Source organism: Rhinolophus ferrumequinum (assembly GCF_004115265.2).
Source record: "Rhinolophus ferrumequinum isolate MPI-CBG mRhiFer1 chromosome 5 unlocalized genomic scaffold, mRhiFer1_v1.p scaffold_110_arrow_ctg1, whole genome shotgun sequence".
NCBI lineage: Eukaryota > Metazoa > Chordata > Mammalia > Chiroptera > Rhinolophidae > Rhinolophus > Rhinolophus ferrumequinum.
This window is the reverse complement of record NW_022680355.1, coordinates 17532128-17545616: the sequence shown is the minus strand read 5'-3', so window position 1 is coordinate 17545616 and position 13489 is coordinate 17532128. Positions and strand designations below refer to the sequence as shown.

The window sequence follows — 13489 nt, the reverse complement described above, 5'->3', positions numbered from 1 at the left end:
CAAAGTGGAAGGAATTAACTACACATGCAAAGGTGCAGCCATCTGAGAGAGCCTAGTGTGGCCAGGGAGGAGCAAATTGATCGGGAAAGCCGAAACTCAGGACAAATAATAGTAATGAAAGCTCCACTTCTTGTTTACTCTATGCCAGGTGCTATGTCAAGTGCATCAGGTATATTATCTGATTTAATCTTCAAAGCAGACCTTTGGCAGAGGCATGTTTCTTCCCGCTGTATAAATGAGGAGACAGAGCCAAGGCAGCTTCAGTGACTTAAGCAAGAGCCCGCTGTCAGATGCTGGGGGAGCCAGGATGGAATCGCATGGCCCGATTCCCAACGGTTCTGCCCATGGTCCCACCCCAGATGCTAGACAGCCTCCTGGTTGCCTGGGCCGAGTGGTGGGAGGGGCGCTGTGGAGCCAGTGCTGCCCAGGGGAGGGCAGTCCTGCCCCCGCTCCCTCCGGACTCCCTGCCTACCCCAGTGCCCGCTCTCCGGTTCTCACCTTCCCACCACAGCTGGTCTGGGGCACTTGCTTTCCCTTCTGCGGGGCCCCTGGCACAGCAAAAGAACTCTTTTGATGTCATGCAGGGTGTCATGCAGGGTCTCTGGTCCCACTCCCCACAGAAGAACACAGGACATGGTGAGGCCAAAAAGGAACACCCACGGAGCCATAGATGGGGGAGTCATACCACTGTATTCTTGCTGGCGGCATCCGCCTCTCTGCAATCCACTCTTGCTAGCTCAGCCACCATCTTCTTGCTAGCCCCCATTTGCTGCTGGCGTAGTCACAGCAGTTATATTAGTGGCCAATGGCTCACTGGTTACACCTGACAACCAACTAGCCACAGCTGATGGCCATCCAATCACAGTTGATGGCCATTTACTACCTGAGCCAGCACCTTTCCACGTGAGGCCGAGAGCCTGGCTCTGTCCCCACACTTGACTTTGGGTAGAGCAGAGAACCAGCTACCTAGTCTAACATAGTCACAGGAAATTCAGTCATAGGAATTTCTCCAGAGCGTCCTCAGAAGAGCTGTCCTTTTGTCACTGCTGCGGTATGGAAGCTTCTTTGGTAGCTCTGGGTGTCATCCAGCCTGTTCGTGTCCAGTCAGTCAGGACACCATTCTGCACTGACTTCATTCTGCTGCCCACCTCCTCACACATTTGTCTCTAAGGGCTTGGAAACAATGGTGGGAACAATGGTGGAACCAAGAGAGCCGCAGAGCACTTGGGCTGAGGCCCGCGGGCTGACCACCAACGCCCCACGGGTCCCTGAATCACACAGAGTGGAGGAATCCTGGCTTCTGCCCTCGGCTGGGTCAGGAAACAGGTGCAGTGTAAACGCTTCTGAACTGACAAGCTGCGTGAGCAGAGGGATCCCCGGTCACCACACTGCTGTTGTAAGGAGTACACGTTTGTAGGTTCTAGAAAGCTTACCTTTCCAGTGTCGCTGGGGAAGCATGTTAGAAACAGTTGGCTCGTCATTCTGGAAAGAGCTAATTGTCCATTTCCGTCTGGAGGGTTGGGGTTGGCAGCAGTATGTGGAGATGCAGTCAAAAGGGCCCTTGCTGAGAACGTGAGCTAAGACGTGGCCGCCCAAGCGCTAATCACAAATTAGTGTTTTCAAAGTGTGCAAAAGGTGAGGTGTGGCCAGTGAGGGTCCTGGGGTACTTTTCCTATTGCTTTGCCCTCCCTTCATTCTTTGGCTGTCACCGTTTCCCTCCAAACTCATCCAGTTGTCAGCTGTCACCTTTGCTTCTCCATTTGCCTTGAGCACCTCTCAAGATTAGGGTTTGGGAATTCTTTCCTGTGAAGTGCTAGACAGCAAGTATTTTAGGCCTTTTGCATCAGCCTGTCACAACCACTCAACTCTGCCGCTGTGGCATGGAAGTAGCCATAGACAATATGTAAACAAATGAACATGGTGGTGCTCCAATAAAACTTTATTTGCAAAAGCAGGTGGTGGGCCGGATTTGGCCATAGTTGCCTGACCCCTGCTTTAGATTTTGTTTTTTTCCTTTTCTGTTTTGAATTCCAAGAATAGGAACAAAATGTTAAAAAGGCAAGCTGTTTGTGTCGTTGCTTTTGGACTCGCATTCCCTCATTTTTAACATTTCCGAAAATCCACTTTGTCTTGTCTTTACAGATGGTTATTTAAATAGAAAGCAGCTGTGAAGGCAAGAATCCTCTCAGTGAGCATTTAAAATAGTAAACTTTAATACACTTTTTGTTTAGCTACCATGTTTCCCCGAAAATAAGACCTAGCTGGACCATCAGCTCTAATGCATCTTCTGGAGCAAAAATTAATATAAGACCCGGTATTATATTATACTCAGTCTTATATTAAAATATAAGACTGGTAGTATATTATATTATATATTATAAATATATTATATTACATATTAAGACTGGGTCTTATATTAATTTTTGCTCCAAAAGACGCATTAGAGCTGATGGTCTGGCTAGGTCTTATTTTTGGGGAAACATGGTAGATATAGAGATTACTGGTATATGGCAGAATAATTCAGGAAAATTTTCTGCACCCTACAGTCCCAGGCATGGAATAATAAATGCTTCTTGCTGGCATGAGTGAACATATGGAAGCCGAAACTGTTTAGAAATGATTTCTTTACAAATCATTTGGAGGTGATTCTATACGGTATGTGCATATGGTATCTGGATTCTATATGGTTTAGAAGTGAGTCTATATAGTAACACATAGTAGACTTCACCTTTCATGATCTTGATTGTGGAAGCTTCCCACAGCACCTGAGCTTCCTGGTGCCAAGGAACACACAGGAAGGTTTTAGGTAAAGGCACAGTGTTGACACTCTCCACAGGTTTGTCCTGTCACTGAGACAGGTGACCTCCAACCCTCCGAAAGACCACACTACGATCACTCAGCCTCACAGATACAAAAACGCCCATGCTGGCATCCTCCCCCATCGGCTCGTGGTGAGAAGGAGAGAGGAGGACTGACAGCTGGGATCCAGTCTTGCAGTCTGTGCTGGCCCGGCGCAGCCACCTGACTCGGCCTCCCACCAGCTTCCAGAGAATGCTCAATGGAAGTGTACGAACGGAAGTCTGGGAAATGGTCATGATAAAATGCCAACCGGAAAACTGTAGAACAGAAAATCTAATAACGGGATGATCCCAACTTTGTTTAAAATACTTATCTAATTTTCTATACCCATAGACACAATCCTAGGAAGAAATATGTCAAAATGTCCACAGTGCCTATCTCTCTGCAACAGAAGTAGATGACTTTAATTTGTCCTTTTTCTGTCCCATAATTCTAGTTTTTCTATAATAAATATGTCTGGCTTTTCCAGTTTTAAAATGGCTTAATTTAAAAAGATAAAGAATGGGTAAAAAGATAAAGAAAAGACCAGTCGCCCTTTTGTCTTATTGCAAATAAAAGAGCAGGCTCCCCTGTGACAATCTTTCCATCCACCCTGCAGCAAGTCCCTCTTCGGCCATGTGGAGCTTGCCAGAGAAAAAGAAGCCTGCCCTGGGGATGCTCAGACATCTGCCGGGCAAGTGCGTTCTCCTCCTTAGCAGTCAGAACTCGTGTGGCTTGGGCCTGAGGCAGGGGCTGCGTGCGGTTCTCCTTCAAAGAAAAATGGCACACTACTTGTTTCAGCTTGGCCTGGCCTTTCCGCCTCCTCAGCTTACCCAAAAAATACCACAAAGCTAAATGAACAAGTGGTATGTCTTGACCTTTTATAAATACATCTTTTAAAAGAGTTTTCTAAAGATACTTATGTTCTTTGGAGAGTATTCCAGAGAAGGGACAGTTTCTTAGAGGAACACACATATTTGAAAGCATAGCTCTTGTGTAGAAATTTTCTCTTTCTCTCTCTCTCTCTCTTTTTCTCTCTTTCGTTCCTTTCTTCCTTTCTTCTTTCTTTCAGTTTACTGGGGTGACAATGGATAGCAAAATTACGTAGGTTTCAGGTGTACAATTCTGTCATACATCATCTATATATCACACTGTGTGCTCACCACACACAGTCAGTTCTCCTTCCATCACCATATATTTGACCCCCTTTACCCTCATCTACCACACTCCTCCCCACTTGCCCTCTGGTAACCACTGAATTTTGTCTGTATCTATGAGTTTTTGTTTATTTGTTTGTCTTATTCCTTTGTTGCTTTCAGTTTTATATCCCACATATCAGTTAAATCATATGATTCTCGACTTTTTCTGTGTGACATTTTTGCTTAGCATAATAATCTCAAGGTCCATCCATGTTGTCGCAAATGGCACTATTTAATGTTTTCGTATGGCATAGTAGTACTCCATTGTAACATATATATATATATCACATCTTCTTTATCCAGTCATCTATTGAAGGACACTTTGGTTTCTTGGCCACTGTAAATAAAGCTGCAATGAACACTGGGAAATTCCTGCTTTCTTCATGATGAAGAAAAGGAATTTCATTTTGAGGTGATGGCCAGGATTCAGGAGGCCTCCTTGAGGTACTATTGGCAGTGGCTTCATTATTTTATGCGGTTAGCCTCTATTCCTAGGGCCAAGGGTCTCCCTTCTTGGAGACACCCCCACTTTTCCACTGAGAAGAAGATCTTGTCCTTGGTCAGGGGTCCTTGAGTCAAAGCTGTGCTGCTGCTGACATTGGACAAGTTACACTGAGTCCTTCTGTGTCTTTCTGCTGCTATTCCAACCCTACCCATGTCAAAGAGAGACTGTGAGGACCACAAATGAAATATTCATTAAAGAACTCATTATATCATCCACCCCATCGTATTATTAGCCACGCCCCCCCCCCCCCACACACACACACACACACACACACACACACACACTTCCAGGTGTTCCCTGGTTCCATGGTGGTTTCTTCAGGCCATCATTAAGGTGCTCTTCCTCTTCCTTTAGCCTCTCTCGATTGGGAACAGCTGGCCCCTTGGTCTAAGGGATGCTTATGGACAGCGTTGATGGATTAGAAATGATCACTCAAGTCCCACCAAGAGTACAGACATTGTCACAGCCCACTCTTTGCTCTTATCATCTTAAAACACTTAAAACACTTATCAACTTAAAAAACTTTTGAAGAGCATCACCAAACGTGACTTAGCCTTCTCTTCAATGTGATGTTCCAGCGTACTGTCCTTTCAAACTGAACAAATAGCCATGAAAAAACCCAGTCCTCTTGTTTTAACAGACTTTGCTGGGATTCTTGCATCCTGTTCTTGATGAAGAATCTACTATAAATTCTTAGAAAGGCAGTGATTTAATGAGAGTGGCTATCAAGTGCATAGCCTAGAACTTGGCCACATTGAAGCCTCAGTTACGTAGACAATATTTGGTCATATAAATAAATATAAATACAATTGACCCTTGAACAACATGGGTTTGAATTGTGTGGGTCCTCTTCTATGCAGATTTTTAAAAAGTGAATACCTATACTATTTGTGTTCCGTGCGTGGGAGTCCGCAGATGCAGAGGGCCAACTGCATGCATTGATCTGCATCATTCTATAGAGGGGACGGGAGCATTTGTGGATTTTGGTATCAGCGGGCGTCCTAGAACCAATACCCCATAGATACTAGGGACAACTAACTTTTAGGGGAAGCAAAAGTTATATGCAGATTTTCAACTGCACAAATATCAGCACCTGTAGCCCCCGCGATGTTCAAGGGTCCACTGCAGTGAGTTCTCCAGTCTCCGGTGCCCACCTTCTTGTCGCGGGTGCTTATTTTGGCCAGAAGAGGGCAGTGTTGTGCGCATTGTCTCGCCCAGAACAGTGGTGGCCCCAGGAGACCAAAGCTCTTTATTAAATGACAGGTATTTTTGGAACAGGTCACTTGACTCAGATTTTTGTGTTGTATGCCTAAAATGACCAGGGCGACAAGGCTACAAAGACCAAGGCAGAGGAGGCTTTCAGGAGTTAGCACGAGACCATAGGGCACTCTGCAGTCGCGGGAGTAGGAAACGTGGACAGCTGGAGACCCTGTTGAAAGTGTCATGGAGTGGGACCCACAGAATGGTTCTAGGATTGCCAGACAGAGGTCGGGGAGACAGTCCTCCAGGAAGAAAGAAGAAGAGCATGGCAGAGGCCTGTACACATCCTGAAAGAGAAGCCAGGATGGCTAAGAGTCAGGTTGCTTTGGGCCCAAAGTGTTTGAACAGAAGGTTGAAAAATAAGATTGGAGATTTGGCCAGGTCCAATCACTAAGGCCAAGGGTTTTAGAAGATCCCATAATAATGACTAACATTTAGTGAACATTTACTGTATACCCGGGTGTCTTAGTCCACTTGGGCTGCCAGGACAAAATTCCACAAACTGGCTTAGAAACAACAGAATTTATTTTCGCACAGTGCTAAAGGCCAGAAGTCTGAGATCAGGGTGCCAGCATGTTGGGTAAGGGCTTTCTTCCGGGTCTCAGACTTCTCATCTTCACGTGGCAGAAGGGGCGAGGGAGCTCTCTGGGGTCTCCTTTATCCAGATCTCAAAGGCCCCACCTCCTAATCCCATCACACTGGGCACTCGGATTTTACCAAATGAATTTTGGAGGGACACAAATGTTCAGACACCAGCACAGGGTATGCTTCTGAGCATTTTACAAGTAAAAATCATTAAATCCTTAAAACAACCCTGTAAGATGGGTACCATGATTCTTCCACTGAACACAGGACACTGAATATTGCAGGTTGGTTCTCTGGAAAGCCCACTGAGATGATGAGGTTGGTTTTTTTGGTGGTGTTGTTTTGAGAGTGCTTCTGGGTTCAACATCTGAGGGAGGGAAGGGAAGCAGAGGGACGAGCAGGACTAGGCTGAGGGAGAAGCTGGACTGCCATGCAGTCTCAGCAAAGGCTGCAGCCTACCTCAGGGGCGCTCTGAGGCTGGGAGGCCCTTCAGAGAGATTCCGAGTCCTGGCTTTCATACCAGTCCTGGGATGTGGGTGCCCCTGGGGAAGGACAGCTCTCTTAAGTCAGGGCCAGTGTCTGGAGAGAGACTCAGCGGAGGGTTGTCAGCATGCCAAGCAGCTGGGGGACGACTCCTTTAGTCCTAAGGGGGTTCTGGCAGGTGCAGCCCAGATCCCACTACCCTGAGCTTAGCAGACTTGCCAAAGTCATCTGCTCCTCAGTGGAAGAGGCAGGACTTGAAAGCAAGGCAGCTTCACCATGTCACCCTATTACAGTGTATGTTGTAGGGATTGACGGACGTTTCTAAGCAGAGGCAACATGCAGCTCAAACCTTACTTTAGAAACATCACTCTTGATAGTAGCATATAGAATGGGTGAGAGAGGAGACAGATGGGAGGTGAGATTTTTTTAGAAAAATAAAGGTAATACTAGCATATAGTTCTAAATTCAGAAAATACAAAAGGGTATGTAGTGAAAATAAATCTTCTCACCCTAGTCCCCTCTCCTCCCTGGCCACAGTCATCCTTCCCAGTTTTTTTATATATTCTTCCAAGACAGTATATGCATATTTCAACCTAGATAGACATGGAATCTACATTTTTACACTCTCGTATCTCACCTTGCTTCACCTTGATTTCATATAACAACCTGACTTAGATATTGCTACAGTGCCATTTATATGAAACTGCCCAGTTCTTTTAAAGATGGCAGATGTCTTCACTGTGTGAATTTACTGTAACTTATTGAACCAAACCTGCATTTTTAGATTGTTTTCAATCTTTCCCCCCAGCTTTACTGAGAGATAACTGGCGTATAACCTTGTATGTTTAAGGTATACAATGTGTTGATTTGATACATTTATCTACTGCAAAGTGGTACCACCTGTAGCATTAGCTAACACTTCCGTCACGTCACTTAATTACCATTTCTTTTTTTGCGGTGAGAACATTTATGATTTACTCTTAGAAATGTTCAAGTATACACTACAGTATTGTTAACTATAGTCACCATGCTGTACATCAGATCCCCAGGACTTTTCATCTTATAACTCAAAGTTTGTAACTTTGACCAACATTTCCCCATTTCTCCCACTTCCTGGCAACCATTATTCTACTCTGTTTACTGAGTTTGGCTTTTTTAGATTGTACATATAAATGAGACAGTACTTGTCTTTCTCTGTATGAGTTATTTCATTAGCATAATGCCCTCAAGCTCTATCCATGTTGTTGCATCTCAAACGACAGGATTTTCTTCTTTCTCATGGTTGAATAACGACCCATTGTCCATATATTCCACATCTCCTTTATCCATTCTTCTGTTGACAGACACTAAGTTTGTTTCCATATCTTGGCTGTTGCGACTAATGCAATGAATGTGGAAATGCAGTATCTCTTTGAGATCCTGTTTTCTTTTCTTTTGGGTAAATACCCAGGATTGGGATTGCTGGGTCTTATAGTAGTTCTATTTTTAATTTTTTGAGGACGCTTCATACTATTTTCCACAGTGGCGGCACCAATTTACACTCCCACCAACAGTACACGAGGGTTCCCTTTTCTCCACATCCTCACCAACACTTGTTATCTCGTCTTTTTGATAATGGCCATCCTAACAGGTGTGAGATGATAATTCACTGTGGTTTTGATTTGCATTTCCCTAATAAGTAGTGAGGTTGAGCATCTTTTCGTGTAGCTGTTGGCTTTTCATATTTCTCCTTTGGAGAAATGTTTATTCAGGTTTTGTCCATTTGTTAATTGGGTTATTTGGGGTTTTTTGCTATTGAGTTGTTGGAGTTCTTTTTATAAGTTTTAAATATTAACACCTTATCAGATATACAGCTTACAAATATCTTTTTCTATTCCATACATTGTCTTGTTACTTGTTGATGGTTTCCTTTGCTGTTCAGCTTTTTAGTTTGATGTAGTCCAAATGCTGATTTTTTTCTTCTATTGCCAAGTCCATAAAATCATCTTCATGACCGAATGTCTAGGAGCTTACTGCTCCTAGGAGTTTTATGGTTTCAGGTCTTACGTTCAAATCTTCAATCCATTTTGAACTGATTTTTATGTATGGTGTATAATAGTGGCCCTGTTTCATTCTTTTGCATGTGGTTGGCCAGTTATCCAACACCATTTATTGAAGAGACGATCCTTTCCCCATTGTATATTCTTGGCTCCTTTATCATAAATAATTTGACCTTCCGTGCGTGGGTTTATTTCTGAACTTTCTCTTCTGTTCCATTGATCTGTGTCTTTGTTTTTACGCCAACACCCTTTCTGGGTAATACCCATGACGTGGAGCAAGGCCAAGGCCAAGTCTGGGGTCTTTGGAGTGCATTGCAGTCGGCCTCCAGGTGTGTATTTCAATTAGAAGCCCCATCAGGGTGATGCTTTAAGATAAGCAAATAGGCCTCTTTCACAGAAAGACGGGGTGTTTTTCAGTCTGTTTCCTCTGTGCTGGGCCCTCGTGGGGGTGCGTCCATGTGTGCCAGCCTTTCAGACCTGTTTCTTGGTTTAGTAGAGCCTTGTGGACACAAGCCCTGAGGGCTTCCTTTGGGTCTTTATCTCTCAGGTCCAGGCCTTAAAAGTTGGGAGTCCCCAGCATGTGGTTCAAACCCTTCATTCCTTCCTCAGGGAGAAGCTGGGAGTGTGCGTTCCCTCCCGCTTGTAGGTCATCACACCAGGGAATTTATGGCAAGGGAAATTTATTGGCCTCTTTCCCATTTCGATGTGGGTTTTTTTTATCTCATTTGCCTGATGTGTCGGAGTCACTCATCTAGTTATTGGGTTTCTTGCATAGGAAACTGTTCTATATGTAGCTGAAGATTTGGTGTGTCTGTGGAAGGAGGTAAATTCAGGATTCTCCCGTCACCTTCTTGCACCCTAACCCTGTCTCTCATCTTTTTGACAGCCATTTTGACAGTTGTGGGGTGTTACCTCACTGTGGTTTTGATTTGCATGTCCTTAATGACTAGTGATGTCACTTATATTTTCGTGTACCTGTTGGCCACCTGTGTGACTCCTATAAGGGCCTGAGAGGGGCTGGAGCCAGTTCATGGACCACAAGCAGGGGATCGAGGTCTGTCTGATGCACGGGTGGGCGAGACTCCCCCTGGGTCCCTTGCTATATGGCCGCTGGATCTCACAGCTCCCACAAAGGCACTGCTGTTCATGGATGGATGCCAAGTTTTTGTTGGAGGGCAGGACAAAACCGAGGGATGACTTAGGTCACCGTGATGCTAACATCCCTTCCAGTCTTGTCTCTATAACAATACTGTCATGTTTGTGCAGGTGGCAGTCTGCATGTGTGGGAGTATTTCTATGAGAAAAAGCCCCAGAGTGACTAGATCAAAGGGTCGATGAAACTTTCATTTTGATAGATACAGTCTATTCCTCTTTACAGCAGCTTACACTCTATCCACAATAGAGGAGAGTGCCTATATTTCCCCATATCCCGACAGGTCATTTCACTGACCTGGGAAACGTAGCAATCCACTGGGGCTCTAGTTTGCATTTATCTTACTAGGAGTCAGGCTGAGCTTCTTTTCCTATGTGTAAGAGAGATTTACTTTACCTCTCCTGTGAACTATCCATATTCTTTGTGCATTTTTCTGTCCCAGGTTTTGGTTCTATATTTCTTGATTCACTGGAGCTCTTTCCTTTTAGACAGGAGTGATATATTTAGAATATCTTTTGAAATCATCCAAGGAACCCAACTAGAGAAAGCACAAGAGGGGCTGTGTGTCTGTTTGAAGTCGGGGGTCACACACAGGGTGAAAGTGATGAGCGCTCTGAGGGGTGTCTGTGTCGCTGGGCAGCACGCAGGGATGCTCACCTGGGCCGGTTTTCTGAACCTCACCTACCTCTCTCTCCGCCGCGTTTATTTCCACAGCTCATGTGCTCCTCGGTGCAGAAGGCCCTGTTTGAGGAGGAGGACCATGTCAAGAAGCTGCAGCGGAAGGTGGCCTCCCTGGAGAAGCGGAACAGGCAGCTCCGCGATCGCGTGAAGAAGGTCAAAAGGTCGCTGCGGCAGGCGCGGAAGAATGGCCGCCACCTGGAACTGGTGAACCAGAAGCTCAGGGAGAAGCTGGCGGCCACGGCAGGAGCCGTCCCGCACATCAACGCCCTGGGGCAGGAGCCCGCAGGCAGCACCTACCTGCGGGGGTAGCGCAGGGGCGGTTGCCTCTCCCCGGGGAAGGGCAAGCGGGGGCGTGGGTGGACATGCCATAGTTCACATCTTGCCAAAGATATTTTCCTATGCGTTTGGTGGTAGCGTCTGGCTGGTTTGAAGGGTCCCTGCTGTCCCCTCCTGGCCTGGTCCAGACAGCGCTCAGAGCCCAGAGGCAGCAGCATCCCGGAGGGCCTGTCCTCAGCTTCCGGGGTGGCCTCCAAAGTGCACAGACTGGGCAAAGAACACCTTAGACCAGGGGTGTCCAAACTTTTCTCAACGTTTTTCACCAAGGGCCACATGCGGTAAAATACACAAACAGCCGGGCCACTCACTCGAGGTGAAGTACGTATTGCCTCACCTGGTTTATTTAAGTAAACTAAATATACTTTTGGAATTTGCTGCGGGCCAATTAACAATGGATTGCGGACCGCAGTTGGCCCGCGGGCCGCAGTTTGGACACCCCTGGCTTAGACTCTCTAGCTGTAAGATGCCTTTATCTCAAAAGGGAGGCAGTGTGGCCTCAGTTCTGTGCTCTGGAACTACTTCCTAGTTTTGAGGAGTAATCTAAATTAAGTCATGCAACCTTCGGGGGTCTTGTTTTCCAGATCTTTGGAAGGAGGATGGTGGCCTTGCAAAGCAACCAAGGATGCCTGTCACTAAACATGTGCAGGGTGTCCCTACTCTGGCCAGCATTTCCTCACAGCTGTGGCATATTAGGACTTAATGAGCTCCTCACAGGTAAGGGAATTGAGTTGGGTGGCAGGTCATTCAAAAGATAAAATACACCTGATTTCCAGCACCAGCTCCCCAGAGCTGAACGTGGTACCCACGGGTCACTGTAATCAAGTGGGGCTTGGCCTGTATGGGCCCATCCTAGTTCATCACACCACGTTCCTAAGTTGGAAAACTCTGAGCAATATCTCAGACATTGCTAAATTCTAACTTCTTGTTTGGCAAGTCATTTATTGCGACTTTTCCAAATTCAAGGTGAGCTGCCCCAGTACGCCGTGGACTTCTGTTCTTTAAAGACATCTCCTTACCAATTGGGATCAGGTGACCTTACCTCATTCCTATGTAGGTTCCCAAACAGCTTGTTCTAGCTGATCCATTCTCCGCTGCTTTATGCAAATGCTTTCCACCCATCAGGACTGACCTTGCCCTAGGGTAATGTTTGCATATCTGCCCACGTGTCAGGAATGCACCTGTATGCAAGCAAAACATTTCCTGTTCTTTGAAAAGAAACCTTTAAAGACAGCACTACAAGTAAAGAGTGGAGTGTTCCCTATACCCGACACTTGAGCTCTTGACTTAGGCACATTGGATCAAGTCCCAGTTGTATTCTTAAGTCAGTTGAGTGCCCATCTCTTGGTTATCTTCTGCTGACGGACTCAAGTTTCCCTCCCCTGTTATTTCACATAGAAGCTTCTGGCCCCTCCCTAGAGGATCTGCTGTCCATAAGACCACCCAAGACACTGCAGGGCCTGAGTATGCTGCCTTCTCCATTGGAAATGGCAGTTACTGTCAGATTTCCATTCCACTGGCAGCCAGTGTGGGGGCTGAACCTTGTGTCACTTGTGTGTCAGTGGCCTCAGGGGAGAATTCTGGCCGGGACTGGATGGCATTGGACCTTTTTGCTCAAGGGCACTTCATTTTCCCACTTCTGCCACCACTTTATTAGCTGTATGCTTCCTATTGGGGTATAGTAGAAAGTGCCTCTTCTAGTTTATTCTTCCTGGGACATTTCCTTAGAGCAGTTTTGCTTCTACCCACGGGAATGACAAGCCTAAGGGTGATTTACAGCCAGTGTTTGAAGAACTGTGGAAGCTGGGTCTCTACAGATGCCTTATGTTCTGCCTTTTCAATAAATATGAGCAATATTTCAGCCACAACAGTAAAGCGATGCATTTCTTTGGGGTTAAGGGGATTTCAAGATTTCCAGCTTTGGCCTGGAAAAGCAATTTAGATCCTGTGGGGGAAGCATGTGTGGGCAACACCTGGGCCATTGAGGACACTGAGCTCAAGTCTCCCTCTGCCTTCCCGATGGGATGTGGCCTAACCCTGTCTGTCCCAGCATTCCCAACAAACCTTTTCAAGGCGTCTGCAGAAAAGCAGTCATCCTGGCCTCCTGCCAAGGGGCAAGCAGCTTCATTAATCAATGTCTTCAAACATACACTCGAATCTGTGACCAAAGGGAACGCCCCGGGTCCCTGTTATCTGCTCTGCTGTCATCTTACCATAGCCCTTACCACCTGCTTATTGTCCTAGTGGTAATTTTTTATGCAGGAAAACTGCAATTATAAATGCTCACCGGAACATGACACATGTTAGCCAACCTGTCCGAGCACTAGCTCTGAATGCAGGCCATTGTTTAGTTCCACTTTGTGCTTCCAGGAGACCAAGTGACTTATCCAAAGCCACATAATAAGCAAGAGGC

General features: G+C 46.0%; 1 protein-coding gene across 1 annotated transcript in view; it reads left to right on the top strand.

Annotated features, from left to right (window-relative positions):
* Positions 1–11422, top strand: part of CCDC3 (coiled-coil domain containing 3) — a 79879-nt gene extending 68457 nt beyond the window's left edge. Inside the window, exon 3 of the mRNA XM_033100494.1 lies at positions 10777–11422. Coding sequence (XP_032956385.1) covers positions 10777–11052 — 276 coding nt within the window. The 3' untranslated portion in view covers positions 11053–11422. The remainder of the gene's footprint in view (positions 1–10776) is intronic.
* Positions 11423–13489: the final 2067 nt, after the last annotated feature.